This window comes from Eubalaena glacialis, chromosome 2 (genome assembly GCF_028564815.1).
Source record: "Eubalaena glacialis isolate mEubGla1 chromosome 2, mEubGla1.1.hap2.+ XY, whole genome shotgun sequence".
Taxonomy (NCBI): Eukaryota; Metazoa; Chordata; class Mammalia; order Artiodactyla; family Balaenidae; genus Eubalaena; species Eubalaena glacialis.
Genome location: NC_083717.1, coordinates 170,549,717 through 170,562,766, shown reverse-complemented (window position 1 = coordinate 170,562,766; position 13,050 = coordinate 170,549,717). Strand labels below are relative to the sequence as shown.

Here is a 13,050-nt window from a genome sequence, read left to right as displayed (position 1 = left end):
ACAGGGCAGGACCAGGGTGGGGCACCCACCTCAGTGGCGGTGACTGGAGTTTGGCCAATGCCCCTGTTGACTGAGTCCCACGACCGGGCTGTCAGCATGCAGGTGAACAAGGGGTAGAGGTCCCCGGCTCCCAGGCGCTGGCTGTACTTCTTCACGCTCTTCATGTCGGTCCAGATCAGCGACTGCCAGAGGCGGCAGTAATCCAGGCGGAACTCTTCCGTGAGCACCTACAGCGGGGGCAGCATGGCAGGACCTGGGCCCCCTCTCCCAATGAAAGACCTAGTCCCTGGCTGGTGTGACCACTGCAAAGGGGAGCGGAGGGAGACCACGGCTCCTGCACAACGCCTGCTCCTCTCCCACAGTCAGCCATCCTTGAAGGTCCAAGTACAAAGCCACTATTTGGCCAGCCTTGGTCCTGAGTGGCAGAGGCTACCAACAGCCCACCAAAATCTATATTCCCCTCTTCTTCCCAAGGACAGTCTAAGATCCCCGCCTTCCTCCTAGTTAGATGGAGCCCTCTGCCTGAGCTCTGACCAATGGAATGTGGCAGAAGCTCCACTTCCAGGCCTGGTCCATGAAAACTTTCCCATGCATGCTCCTCTGAGCCCTTACCCCTGCTGCTGGTGGATGGCGAGACCCCCAAGGAGACCTGGGAGCAACAGCCTTGGTCAGCCCCTGCTTTCAGGCTCCTCCACGCACCCCAGACTGGTGTGTGAGCAGGCAATCAGACATCTGTTGTGTTTGGGCCATCATTCACTTGGGGGCTGTGTCTACCTTAAACTAACACGCCCAACACTCCTGAGCCTTTCAAAGGAAGCCCAGATTTGGGGATGTGGGATCAGGGCTCTGAGGGGAGGAGCAGGAGACCATCGGGGAAAGCTCCCCAGGACCACCTGCCTCATGGAATCAAGCCAGGACCTGGGTCCTGGGATTGACACTGAACTTCTCAACTTCCAGGCAGGAACACGTGGCTTGCTGGAACCAGCTCTGTGTCCCAAGTTCCAGAGGATAGTCAGGACCATCCAACCCCTATCAGTTCCCTGCGCCCTTTCCCATTACATATGACCTCCTCACTGGGGCTGAGGTGCCCTTCCCCCTGAAGTCCAGCTCATGTAAGGGCAGCTCACCTCCCAGGGTCTGGCTGGCCTGGGCTTCCCTGGGAAAAAGGTTTTTTTTGCAGCTGACAAAGTCCATTCACACATCCAGGCACAATCTCATCTACCCCTCACAGCTGCCTCTAAAGGAGGTGTTATCACTCTCACTCTATTAGGAGGAAGCTGAGGCTCCAAGAGCTTGGAGAGCTCATATGACCTTGACGTCCACAAAATAACAGCTCTAGGGGTAGGGCTGGGCCCTCTTCAGCTACCTTGCTACCTGCTTCCCATTTCTGTGGCCAACAGGGGAGTTCAGCGGGCTCTGAGCCCAGGCAGGACCAGACCCTGGGGGGAAAGGGCTCTCCTACCTGGTAAAGCCCATGGTCCAACAGGACGATCTCCGCCTTTCCTGTGCCCGGGCACTTCCGCACCAGCACATTGCCTGGGTGAGGGTCACAGTGCACGAAGCCATTGACAAAGATCATCTCACTGTACATCTTGCCCAGGTGGCGCGAGATCTGAAAGAGAAGGGAGGCGGGTGGGAGTTGCACCTCATTACCAGATGCCTCAAGAGATTTCTACTCTGGCCCCTCAATCTGGCCACTCTCAAGAGGAAGGCCTGAGCAATCACGGTGGAAGGGATGGCTTGAGATTGCAGAGTTCTTGATAGATAGAAGCTGAACGCTCATCCAGCTTTTCCTAACTTCAGCTGCACATTAGATTCAGCTGGAACTCAGAAATGTTAGGGGTGGTAGCCAGTCATCAGTATTTTTTTTAAGTGCTCAAGGTGATTTTAATGGATGGCAAGGTAGGAGAACCGCTGCTTCTAGGTTTTCTGAAGGCTGTAACACCCACCTCCCACACCTGCCCCTCCACTCTTCCCTGGTTTTTCTCTTCTATCAGTCCCTCTTCATTTTTTCCCCCAAAGCTGAATATGGGTTGGAAAGCTGGGTGGGGATAGGGATCACTCTACCTGCCCCTTCTCCAAAGAACAAGGCCAGGGGGCTGAGGAACAGGAATAGATGACCCCATCACCCTCTGGGGCTGCCCCAGCAGCTCCAGGCCAGTCCCAGGAGGACCCAGAATCACAAACCCTTCTCCCCTCTCCCTTCAGGCCCCTTTCCCTACTCCCCTCCCTGCCAGAGCCCAATGCTAATCTGATTTATGATGTCTGCATAGAAGAAATGACACTGGAGAGGCCGTTTAAATCATCCTGTCACTGCTGCTCTCCCTGCCGAGGCAGCCTCCTTATCTCTACTCCCTTTTTATTAAAGCTAAAAGCCTCTTCCCAGCTAGGGAACAGCTGCTCAACAGAGCCAGACCCGGACCCACAGATGGTCTGCTGATGGGTTTCCACGGGACAAAGAGATGCTTAACCCAGGAAGCTGACGCCCTAGGACACACACTGCCCTTGGCATCCCTCAGCCTCAGCTAGACCCCATGGTCACTAACAAACATATCCCAGCTAGAGGAGAGGAGCTGGGGCCCGTGGGATGGGGAACATAGGATTAGGGTCTTAAGATAAAGACTCAAGTCCTTTCCTTGGTTTACAAAGTCCTGTACAACCAGGCCCAGCCTCCCTCCCCGGTCTCATCTTGTACCACACTGATATTCCAGCCATATTTGTTCTCTTCCTCTTCTCTAATAATCTCTGTGCCTTCCTACCTCAGGGCCTTTGCACATGATATTCCAGGAACATTGCTTCATCTCCCCTTCACCTGGTTCACTCCTCTCTTCCTTTCCACCCCAACTGAGCATCACCTCCCTGGGGAAGCCTTCCCTGACCTCCTAGACTAAGTGATGTTCTCCCGCCATACACCCTCACACTTTTCTATCACTAGCACACTTTTTGTATTATTATTTGATTAACAACCATCTAGCCCGCTATCATAAGCTCCTATATGATGGCAGGAATTGGCTCTATTTTGTTAAACAGCTTCATTGAGGTCTAAGTTACATATCATAGACTGGTTTTATTATTCATCCCCTTGCCTGTAACAGGACAAACATGTGAGTATAGGACTCTGCCTTCAACATGAGTGAGACCCTTGTCTCTCCACGTTTTTCTGGGATGCTGAGGTTCCGGCCTCTGATGCTTATCCTAACCCCATTAGTCTCCTCTGAATCCCAATCAATGATAATTGGCCTCCAATTAAATCATCAAGAATGAGTCTACTTTAGTAACAGTAGTTGTCATCCTTATTAAAAGCCCTAAAAGTAAGTACAATCATGATCCCCATTTTGCAGATTAGGAACTGAGACTCGTCGAGGTTTAATGTACCCAGAGCTACCTGGCTGGAAAGAGGTGGAGACAGAATTCAAACCAGGTGTGACCCACAGCCTTCCAGTAACCACTATTCTATACTGGCTCACGCCGACTTCTGCACTTCTCAATTGAACTTTGTGACCTTAAAGAAGTTAGTCATACTCTCAACTTCAGCAAAATGGAAATAATAATAGTGCCACTCTCACGGGCTACTGTCAGGTAAATGAGAGTATCATGGTGCTTGGGACCTAGTAACCTCTCCTAGGTGCTCCTGATTCCTCATAACACTCCTGGGAGGGCAGCAGACTAGGTTTCATTGTACCTTTTTAAGAAATGATGAAATCAGGGTTAAAGAGGCTATCTAAAGTCATGACACTTAAGACTGTCGCCCTGTGCCCTGCTACCACACGCTCCTGACATTTTTCTTGGGGGAAAGGAATGCCCAGTACTCAGTGTCTGTGGGCATCAGGAACAGAACTTTACCCTGTGTCAAGTTCCCAGACTCAGGCTGAGATGTTGGGTGCCCCAGGGCCACCATTTTCTCTTTCCTGGGAGAGGGGGCCCAGCCAGAGCTGGTCCTGGATGAGCCAGCAGGTCCCCACCTCGGGACCACTGAGAACCCCTCCTGTTAGGCTCTTTGGAGCTCTACGGAGACGAGCTCTGAAAGGCCATATTTGCCAAACCAATTGCATTTATTAAGTAATAATTCATTTTTATTTGTCAAGGATGCCTATAAGGTCTGATCAGGGCTCCTGATCAGCCCAAGATAAGCAGGGCAGCCAGACAGAGCTGACAGAATTCCAGCCAAAAGCAGAGCAATGACATTTCATTTAGTCTGGGCAGACCTGTCATGGGGAGATGTACAACCTCCCTTAAGCTTTCTGAAATATTGCTAGTCGCTGCAGGCCCCCTGTTACTACATTGAAAGGTGGCCCCTAGGGCTCCGGGGACTCAGGCTGGGGGAGCCTTGGCCCATGAGGAGTGAGCGGCTGCTATAGGAGGAGGAGAAGAGGCTGCCAACTGCGGCCCATATACACGCAGGCAAAGCCACCAGAGCAGCCCTCCCCTTCCAGCGGCCCCTACCTGGGTGTCTTTCCTTTTACGGGCTGTTCCTGATGTTCATTTTAACCAGATCTCACCGGGATAGGCAGGTGTGGAAGGCAGAAACAGGAGGGAGGACCAGCCTATGTCACTGGCTTCACTCTGGGGCCCTGTTGGCACTGCCACTGTGGGCATGGGTGACCTGGGGGACAAGTCACCTCCCTTCTCAATCTGGGTCTAAGTTCCCTGAGCTGTTCGGTGAGCCTAGCCCCATCTACTCTATTTCCTCACAGAGCTACCTCGAGATTCAAGGTCAAAATGTGATTGCTTGTGGGAAGGCACTTTATCCGCTACACTCTATGACACAAACGTGCTTGTTTGTTTTCTGTCATGTGGTAGCTTACTTTAAACCTGGAAAAAAATATACCCACTATCACCATCAAAGAGTAATTTTCGAAAAGTTAAAAACTTGACTTTCACACAATTATAGAATGAACACATGTCAAACATTGTGTAACTCATCAGTAAAGGAGCAAGTAAGAAAGTAGAGCTGGTTCAAAGAGAATTTTGAGGGACTGGGTATTTATGGGTATTTAAACAGGAATAAGAGACGAAGATTCCAGGATTAGATACAAAACTGGTTATTGGCCTACTGGGCAATAAGGAAATCATAACCTTCTGGGTTATCTTTTCTAGTAGGGAGAAATTATTTGCATCTCTACTGGATAAGATCCACAGGTTGACATATGACTTCAGTCTGAGCCCTTAATTAATTGTCAATAGCAAAGTCAAACAAAAGTACATTCCCTTAGATATGAAGAAATCCTCAGGTAGGCTGCTTGAACAATGCCCAAGAATGACTTTGAAAGGACAAACCGCACACTCCTTTTTCTGAATTTTAGGTAATTTTTCTTAACATCTATCAGAGTTGCAGTAAATAGTCTCTGAGAACCAATTTGCCCAGAGAAAGGCAGCCAGCCCCCTCCTACTCACAGAGGCACTGAGAGTCCCAGGAGAAACCTAAGGCCATCACTGGGCACAAAACCCTCTCTCCACCCCTTCCATATACTTGGCTATGTCTCCTCCCCAAGAACAGACAATTGTAAATAAGGCTGCAATGAATATGGGAGTTCAGGTATCCTTTTAATATTGATTTCGTTTCCTTCGGACGTACACCCAGAAGTGGAAATGCTGGATCATATGGTAGGTCTATTTTCAGTGTTTTAAGGAACCTCCATACTGTTCTCCATAGTGGCTGTATCAATTTACATTCCCACCAACAGCACACAGGGTTTCCCGTTTCTCCACACCCTCACCAACACCGTTATCTCTTGTCCTCTTGATGACAGCCATTCTAACAGGTGTGAGGTGGTCTCATTGTGATTTTTATTTGAATTTCCCTGACAATCAGTGATGTTGAGCACCTTTTCATGTGCCCCTTGGCCATCTGTATACCTTCTTTGGAGAAATGTCGGTTCAGTTCCTCTAAGGCTGCCCCTTGCCCTGTTAACGGCAGCATCTGCATAAAGAAAGGAATCCCACCTTTTTAGAATGGTAACAGCTAACGCTCTGTGCCATGCACTATTCCAGGTACGTTACGTGGACTCACAGCCACCTCTGCAGTAGATAGGTGAGGGAAGCGAGATACAAAAGGAGGAGGAAGCTTGGTCACCTGGCCAGCAGTTAGTGAAACCGGGATCCAAACCCAGGTGGCCTGGCTCCAGGGAACAAGCTCTCAATCACCAGCCCCTCCTGCCTCTCCACTCACTGGGAAGCTCCTTCCTGGTGGCAGGAGCTGCACCAAAACCCTCTGCAGGTCCCCACGGCAACCAAGAAAGCATTCCGTTTGGAGAAAAGAGTCGCAGAGGGAAATCCAGAGCTGTTTGTCTAACCAAAAATACACTGTTAACTAAAGCCATACTACAGCTCTTTTCAGAAAAAAAAAGAAAAAAATCAGTGACAAGTCTTTAATTGTTCCATGTAAAAAGAATGTGCCACTCACGTAAGTGATTTCCATAATTACGCAATGCCTTTATGTTCTAACAGTAGGCAGGGGAAAACCCAGGAATCTATAAAAAGTCTGAGTAAAGAATTAATTTAGTAAATAATATTTAAATCAAAGAGTTATTTTTGGATTTTTCTCAAAACTTGAATTGGCTGAAAGTACTTTAATTATCCTATAATTGCATGGATGAATTTATTCCCACCCCCAAGGGAAAGTCTATTAATGTTCCTGGGCGGTGTCAAGGAAGCAAGGTCAAGATCTCTGAAAGAAACAGGAGGATGGTGTTGCAGGGTATTAATAATCACACAAGTAGCCCGATATTAAGTATAAGGAGGTTAATAATTCAAGCTCTCTTTGCCCCTGCCCTGGAGTCCGCCCAGGCTTCTAGAGGCAGAACCACAGCCCCAAGGACCAGACCAGACCACTGCCTAGAGCGTTTTACTCTCCAGCCCACCCCACCCCCAGGAACCACCCCTGGGATGTATAAGCCTCAGGTCCCTCGCTGCTGCCCATTCACGGAGCGGGTCAATCTTGGACCAGCAAACACTGAGATGAAGTCCCTGAGTGTGAAGGCAGTGGGAACTTCTTCAGCCACATGTGGTGTTGGGAGCAGTAATGAGGGAGAAAGAAGAGGAGCCAGGTTAATTACAGGAACCTGGGGGAGTTTCTCTAATCTCGGAGCCTCTAGGAGCTTGGTGAAAGCTTCTCTAGATTCGGCTTGAACCGGGACAGCACCTGAGAGCCAGGGCATGGGGTATCCACAGGCCAATAAGGGCTCCTCAGGTCTCCTGGCCAGTGAGACTCAAAGGGTCACGGCTACCAGAGTGGCGGGGAGTGGATCCCAGGGGCCACGACTACTGGAAGACACACATGATGACCTCTGACATCCCTGCCTCAGGCAGCAACTCGCTCCAAAGAAATACGTCCACATCCGTCCACCTTACCTGGGTCAGGATGAAGAAAATGAGCAAAGGGTTTCTTCCCTACATTTCCCCCTTCTTCTAGCTAATATTTTACTGCCAGCACCACAGAGGGAGCCGGGGGTTAGAATTCCAGCAAAACAGCCTGTGTTGAGCATGGACTGTGGGCACTGCACCAGCTGCTTCATGTTTCAATCATCAAACAATCCAATACTTTTTTTTTTTTTTGGCCACACCACACAGCATGCGGGATCTTAGTTTCCCAACCAGGGATCAAACCCGTGCCCCCTACAGTGGAAGCGTGGAATCTTAACCACTGGACCGCCAGAGAAGTCCCTGATACTCTCTTGTATCCACTTTACAGCAGGAACCTGGGCCTCCCCAAGGGTGATGCGCTCCACCAAGGCGGCACAGCTCGCAAGCAGCAGAGCCAGCAACAGAAGCCAGGAAGGCCAACTCCAAAGCGCCGCCGTTCCCCACTCCTGACACACCTGCTGTTGGGGAAATAAGTCTCCAGGAACCCATCTGTGCACCTGGACCCCTCCAACATCCCCAAGCTTCTCAAGATTTGGTGTGAGAAGGTACGGAGGGTGGACGATGGGAGGAGGTGTTTTCATTCTAGTGATTTCAGTAACCGGGGGTCTTTGTGCCCCTCTGGCTTCTCTTCCTTAGTCTTCTGAGCGCCTTCCACCACCGAACCAGAGTGACCCGCCAAGTGGTGGGTGATGCTGAGCACAAAGCAAATGTCCTACACAATCCGAGCTGGTGTCGGGAGACAAGAGGAAACACGTGGGCAGCATGGCTTTTAGCGATAGGAAAGGGGGTCCCCATTTGCTCAGTCAGTGACCACTGATCACGCCGGAGTCTACGTACTCGTGGACAACAGAGGTAGGTGGACAGGAGAGGAGCAAGAAGATTCTTGGAGATTCTGTGGAGGAAGACATGCCTCCATGACTAATAACCTCATGAATTATAAAGGACTTTTTTTTTAACAGAACTTCACAGCCTGCAAAGCCACACAACGACCCTGTGAAGGAAGTATTGTTATCACTCCAACTGTACAGATGAGGAAACTCAGACTCGGAGTTTAAGTAACTTACCCAAGGGTACCTGGCCAATAAATGGCAGAGCTACACACAACCCCAGGTGGCCCGACTTTGAACCCTCTGCCCCTCCCATCATACACGCAGCCTCAGTGACGCCTGACCAGCCCACTTGTCCCACGCGCTGTCCACACCTCTCCTACGGCGCTGACATGAGGGGCCTGCACCTAGCAGGTGTTCAAGAAACGTCTGCTGAAAGACGCGTTTGAGATGCTTTCACTGCTTCTCCAGTGACACGGAGTAGAAAAACGACTGGAAAGAAGAAACATGGCAAGGGCGGCTGGCTACACATAGCAGATGGAACCCAGGCATTGACTGCATTCCCTCACCAGCCCCACTAAAATGACTCTAAAAGCAACAAATAAGGCCGAGACCCCACTGCAACAGAGAGTAGAATGGCCAAAAACAGCACACAAAGAGATTAGCCAGGCTGTGTTTGCCAGAGGGGAGCAGACAGCTACTGAAAAATGGCTCAGCAGGCTAGACGACAGGGCACCCTAAGCCGACAGTGGGGGAACTTGATGTTTGCTGTCTCGGAGCCTAGAGAGGCCAGCAACTCGGGCCCTGGCACCTCCGATACATGGGTTGGGAGTCCAAAGTAAGAGCTAAACCTCCAGATCCCCTTCAGATCCTTATGGAAGACAAGATTTACTCTCTGGAGTGGTAAAAAGACAGGCTCTACAAGCCACACCACAGACCAGAGGGCCATCATGGGGACAGAGGAGCCGGTCAAAGTCCACATAATGACCACTGCGGAGCACCCGGCCTTCTCTCCCCAGCAGGCTCCCGGGCCCCCGGGATGGACAGACTGGCATCTCTTGCAAGCCCGCCATCCCTGCACCCAACCCGTCCTTCACAGACTGTGGATGTCGCCCACCAGGCCTCCAGTCCCTGTCTCACCCAACCCCAGCTCCGGACTTTGTCACCTTTCTCCCAGCTAATTTCACACAAATTCAATTGGGCCTCAGCCCATGTGGGGTATTAAACACACACTCACTGAAATCCAATTAACCTTCGATAAAGGTCCTGCAATCAATAGCCGTCCTGTGGCTTAAGGAGGCTCCATTCAGCCCAGGAAAGCGTGCTCCTGCACGACCTTTATTCTTAATGAAATCAATGACAGTCACTGTCACCAGCTCTTAAAGTGACTGGCAAATATGATCACCGGGTCAGGCCCTCAATAATATGCTGCTTCTGGGCTCAGAGCACAGACAAACGAGGGCCCCTGCAGGCTGCTGGCTCCCCAGGCTCCATGCTCCCTGGCCAGACAACACACCTGGGCAGGGCCTGGACGTGCAAAACAGTGGAGGTGAGGCTTGCGGGCTCACCTGGGGCAGCCAGGGAACCCCTGGTCTTGTGGCAGGTGGTTCCTGAACTCCAGTGAGTGCCTGAACCACCTGGAGAGTTTGTTAAAATGCAGATTCTTGCAAGCTTTCCCACCCCAGATTCTGATAAGTAAGTTTGGGGTGGGGCCCAGGAATCTGCATTCAAGTCTTATCTCCAAGCAAGCCAAGAGTCGCTGTTCTGTAAAGTATCCAAGCAGGACAGACCCTTAGAGTCCAGCTAACCCAACGCCTTCAGTATGAAAACTGAGGCCCACAGGAGGGGAGTGATGTGTCCAAGGTCACACAGCGGGCCACTGGCAGAGATGGAGCTTGAACCCAGGTCTCTTGTCTCCTAAACTGGTGTTTCCCTACCTGAGTCTATGGGGAACTGGCCACTTGGACTGGTCTTCAGGTCCTCACATACTAGCCCAACTGGGCTGAGACGCTGCAGGGTGAGGAGGCCTCTTCAAAGTGGAGTGGGGATGACTAACAAGTGTTTGGAGGGGTCTAGAGCCCTCCCCACCCTTGAGAACAATTCCTTCTAGAGCCACTTCCTGCTGAGCCCCATCTTCCAGCTGAGTCAACAACTTGTAGCAGCCAAGATGCCACTAACTATCCTTTCCCCCAGGATTTGGGGTGAGATCTTTGCCCCTTGTTACTCCTATCTGTCCCCTGTATTTCCCTCCCCAAGCAACACTCACAGCCAGGCTGTCTTCAGGAGGAAGAATCACTCCAGGGACAGGCCCACTCAGTCCCACAGTCCTAGACTGAGGTTTTAGAACCTCAGAATTTTTTTAGAAACTTTCAGTCATGTGGAGTTTTTCATGCTACACACACACACACGCACACACACACCACTAGTCTTCCATGAGGCCTGTGGCTTTGAGGTTGGTTGGTAAGAGCCATAACAGGTTAATTTCTGCACAGTAGGGCCTGTCCCTAGTCTCCCAACATCACCGATGGTCAGCAACGGCACAGTAGATCACGTGTCCCAGCGCCCACTGCCCAGCCTGAGGTTCCTGTGGAAGTATTTAATGACGTCATCTCAGAATACTACCACGGAGGCTCCCAGGTCATGCAAACCCTAGAAGCCAGGGGCAGGGGATTAAGGAAATAAGGAATTAAGACAGTATGGTTATTATTGCAAGGACAGACCAACAGACCAATGGAAGAGAACAGAGCTTCCAGAAAAGACCCACAACCAATTGAGGACAAAGATGCCAGGCCTAAATTACTATATGATATGATGCCATTGACATGAAATTCAGTAAGGGAGAAGGTAATCTATGGTGACAGAAGTCAGAATAGCGGGAGCTCTGGTGGGGGTGAGGGTATCAACTGGGAGGGGGCAGGAGGGGGCCTGCCAGGGGGTTAGAAATGGTTTGTCCCTTTATCTGGCTGGTGAGTACACGGTATATCCATATGAAAACTCACTGAGATGTACCATGAAGATCTGGGACCTCAAGTAAGTTACCTTCCCTCTCTGAGTCTCTGATTCTTCATCTGCAAAATGGAGACAAGACCTCCCTCCTAAGTTTGTAATGCAGATCGGGCCTGGCACCCAGAGTCAGGCAGTCAGTAAACGTTAAATGGTCAAAGGAGGTAACGGAGGAAAGGGCAGGGCCCAGTGATGATAATAATAATGAAAACAGCAACAACTATCAACTAGCTACCAGTTCAGAGTTCTAGCCACACGCCAGGAGCTGTGCTAGGAGGACACATCTAGCCCTCACAACATCTCTAGAAAATGGAACGTTTGTAATATGAACTTGATGTAAGCTAGAGAGAGAAGGGCTGCATTTAGATGGTGCCCTGGGAGCTGCGCAAAACTTCTGTCAGTATTCCAACTCCTTCTTCGAGGAGTTACTGGCGTGGCTGTCAACCAGGTGGCCCCAGGATCCACTGCAGCCCCAGGCAAATCCCTGGGAGGGAGGCAGAGAAGGTGGAGGAGCAAGGACTTTGAAGGCACGCAGACCTGGGTTTGACTCCTGACTCTGCCCCTGCTAGCTGTGTGATGTTGGGCAAATTGTTTAACCTCTCTGAGCTTCACCTTTCTCATCTATAAATGGGGTTAACGATATATCCTTAGAGGACATCTGTAAGGAGTAGAGATTATATTTGTCACATGCTTCGTACATATAAGTTGCTTATAATAATTATTGCTATTGTTTTTCCCAAACTACTCTGATATCAGCCTGCCCGACTCTGTATGTCCACGGAAACAAAAACCAACACTCTACCCCAGCCTTGTCTCATAGAGGCCAATCCAGGGCATGAGACTGGCTTAATTTGTTCGCTAATTAATAGGATGTCCACCAAGGGTCTGCTCTGCACATAACGCTGGCCTTATCTACAAAGCTGATTCAAGAGGGTTGGAAGCAGGAGCAGATGAGCCCAGGCCCTCAGAGGGCATCACCCAGCCCCAGCTCCCACCAGCCACCTCCAACCTCCTCCCAGGTACCTCACTCAGCCAAGAGCAAGCAACTACACCAGAGCACATCTTTGTCTGCACTTGTCTTTGAAAATCAAAGCTGCCTGATTAAACGCCATTACAGACCTGGGTTCACTGGATCCAAAGAGATTAATGAATTTAGGGGTGCTGCTGGCATGAAAAGCCCACCACAGCTGGCAGTAACTAAATGCCAGTAACCTGAGGCCCCTGGAGTCTTTCCTGATCAGCAGGCAGAGAGACCCTGCTCCCCTTTAAGACTGTTCAGGATAAACAAGAGGTGACCTCCCCTCCCCTCCTCTCCCCTCCCCTCCCTTCCCCTCCTCACTGGCGCCAAAGACTTTGTACTCAAGAGTCCTGGTGGACAAAGGACAAAGGATCCCTGGCTGGATGCAGGGACATACCCCCACCCCAACCAAAAGAGGAAGAGATGGGCAAGCAGGTCTTACCACTCCCTCCTCTGCAGGAAGCTCCGCCCAGACACCCTCTAGCCAACAGTGAGGGAAGCAGAGTCAGAAGCCCCAAGTTGTACTACTGCCAGGTGACCTCGGGAAAGACATTTGCTATCTCTCTGAGGGTCCCCTGAATTGGAACAGTAGTTTTCTCATCCTCCCCCTGCCCCCAGCCCCCGAGCAGCAGATCTCTTCCCAAAAAGCCCAATAGGCAACTCAGGCGATGGCAGAGCTGCCCTGGGTGAAGCAGGGTAGGGAGTAGAGAGGCCCACCCAGCCTCCCCACCCATCCAGAGGCCCCTGAAGGGTTCTGGGAGCACAGTTCCCTAAGTCAGGGGACAATAGCTGTCCCCAGCATCCAAGGCCAGCTGTGGCTAAACATGCTCCTGGCAGCAG

The 13,050-nt window shown here is 50.8% G+C and overlaps 1 protein-coding gene across 4 annotated transcripts in view; it reads right to left on the bottom strand.

Moving 5' to 3' along the window:
* ADCK1 (aarF domain containing kinase 1) overlaps positions 1-13,050 on the bottom strand; it is a 109,587-nt gene that overhangs the window by 7,339 nt on the left and 89,198 nt on the right. For all 4 annotated transcript variants that reach the window (XM_061182757.1, XM_061182761.1, XM_061182760.1 and 1 more), the window contains 2 exons: positions 1,463-1,612; positions 30-227 (listed from right to left, as the gene is read on the bottom strand). In XM_061182757.1, coding sequence (XP_061038740.1) covers positions 30-227; positions 1,463-1,612 — 348 coding nt within the window. The remainder of the gene's footprint in view (positions 1-29; positions 228-1,462; positions 1,613-13,050) is intronic.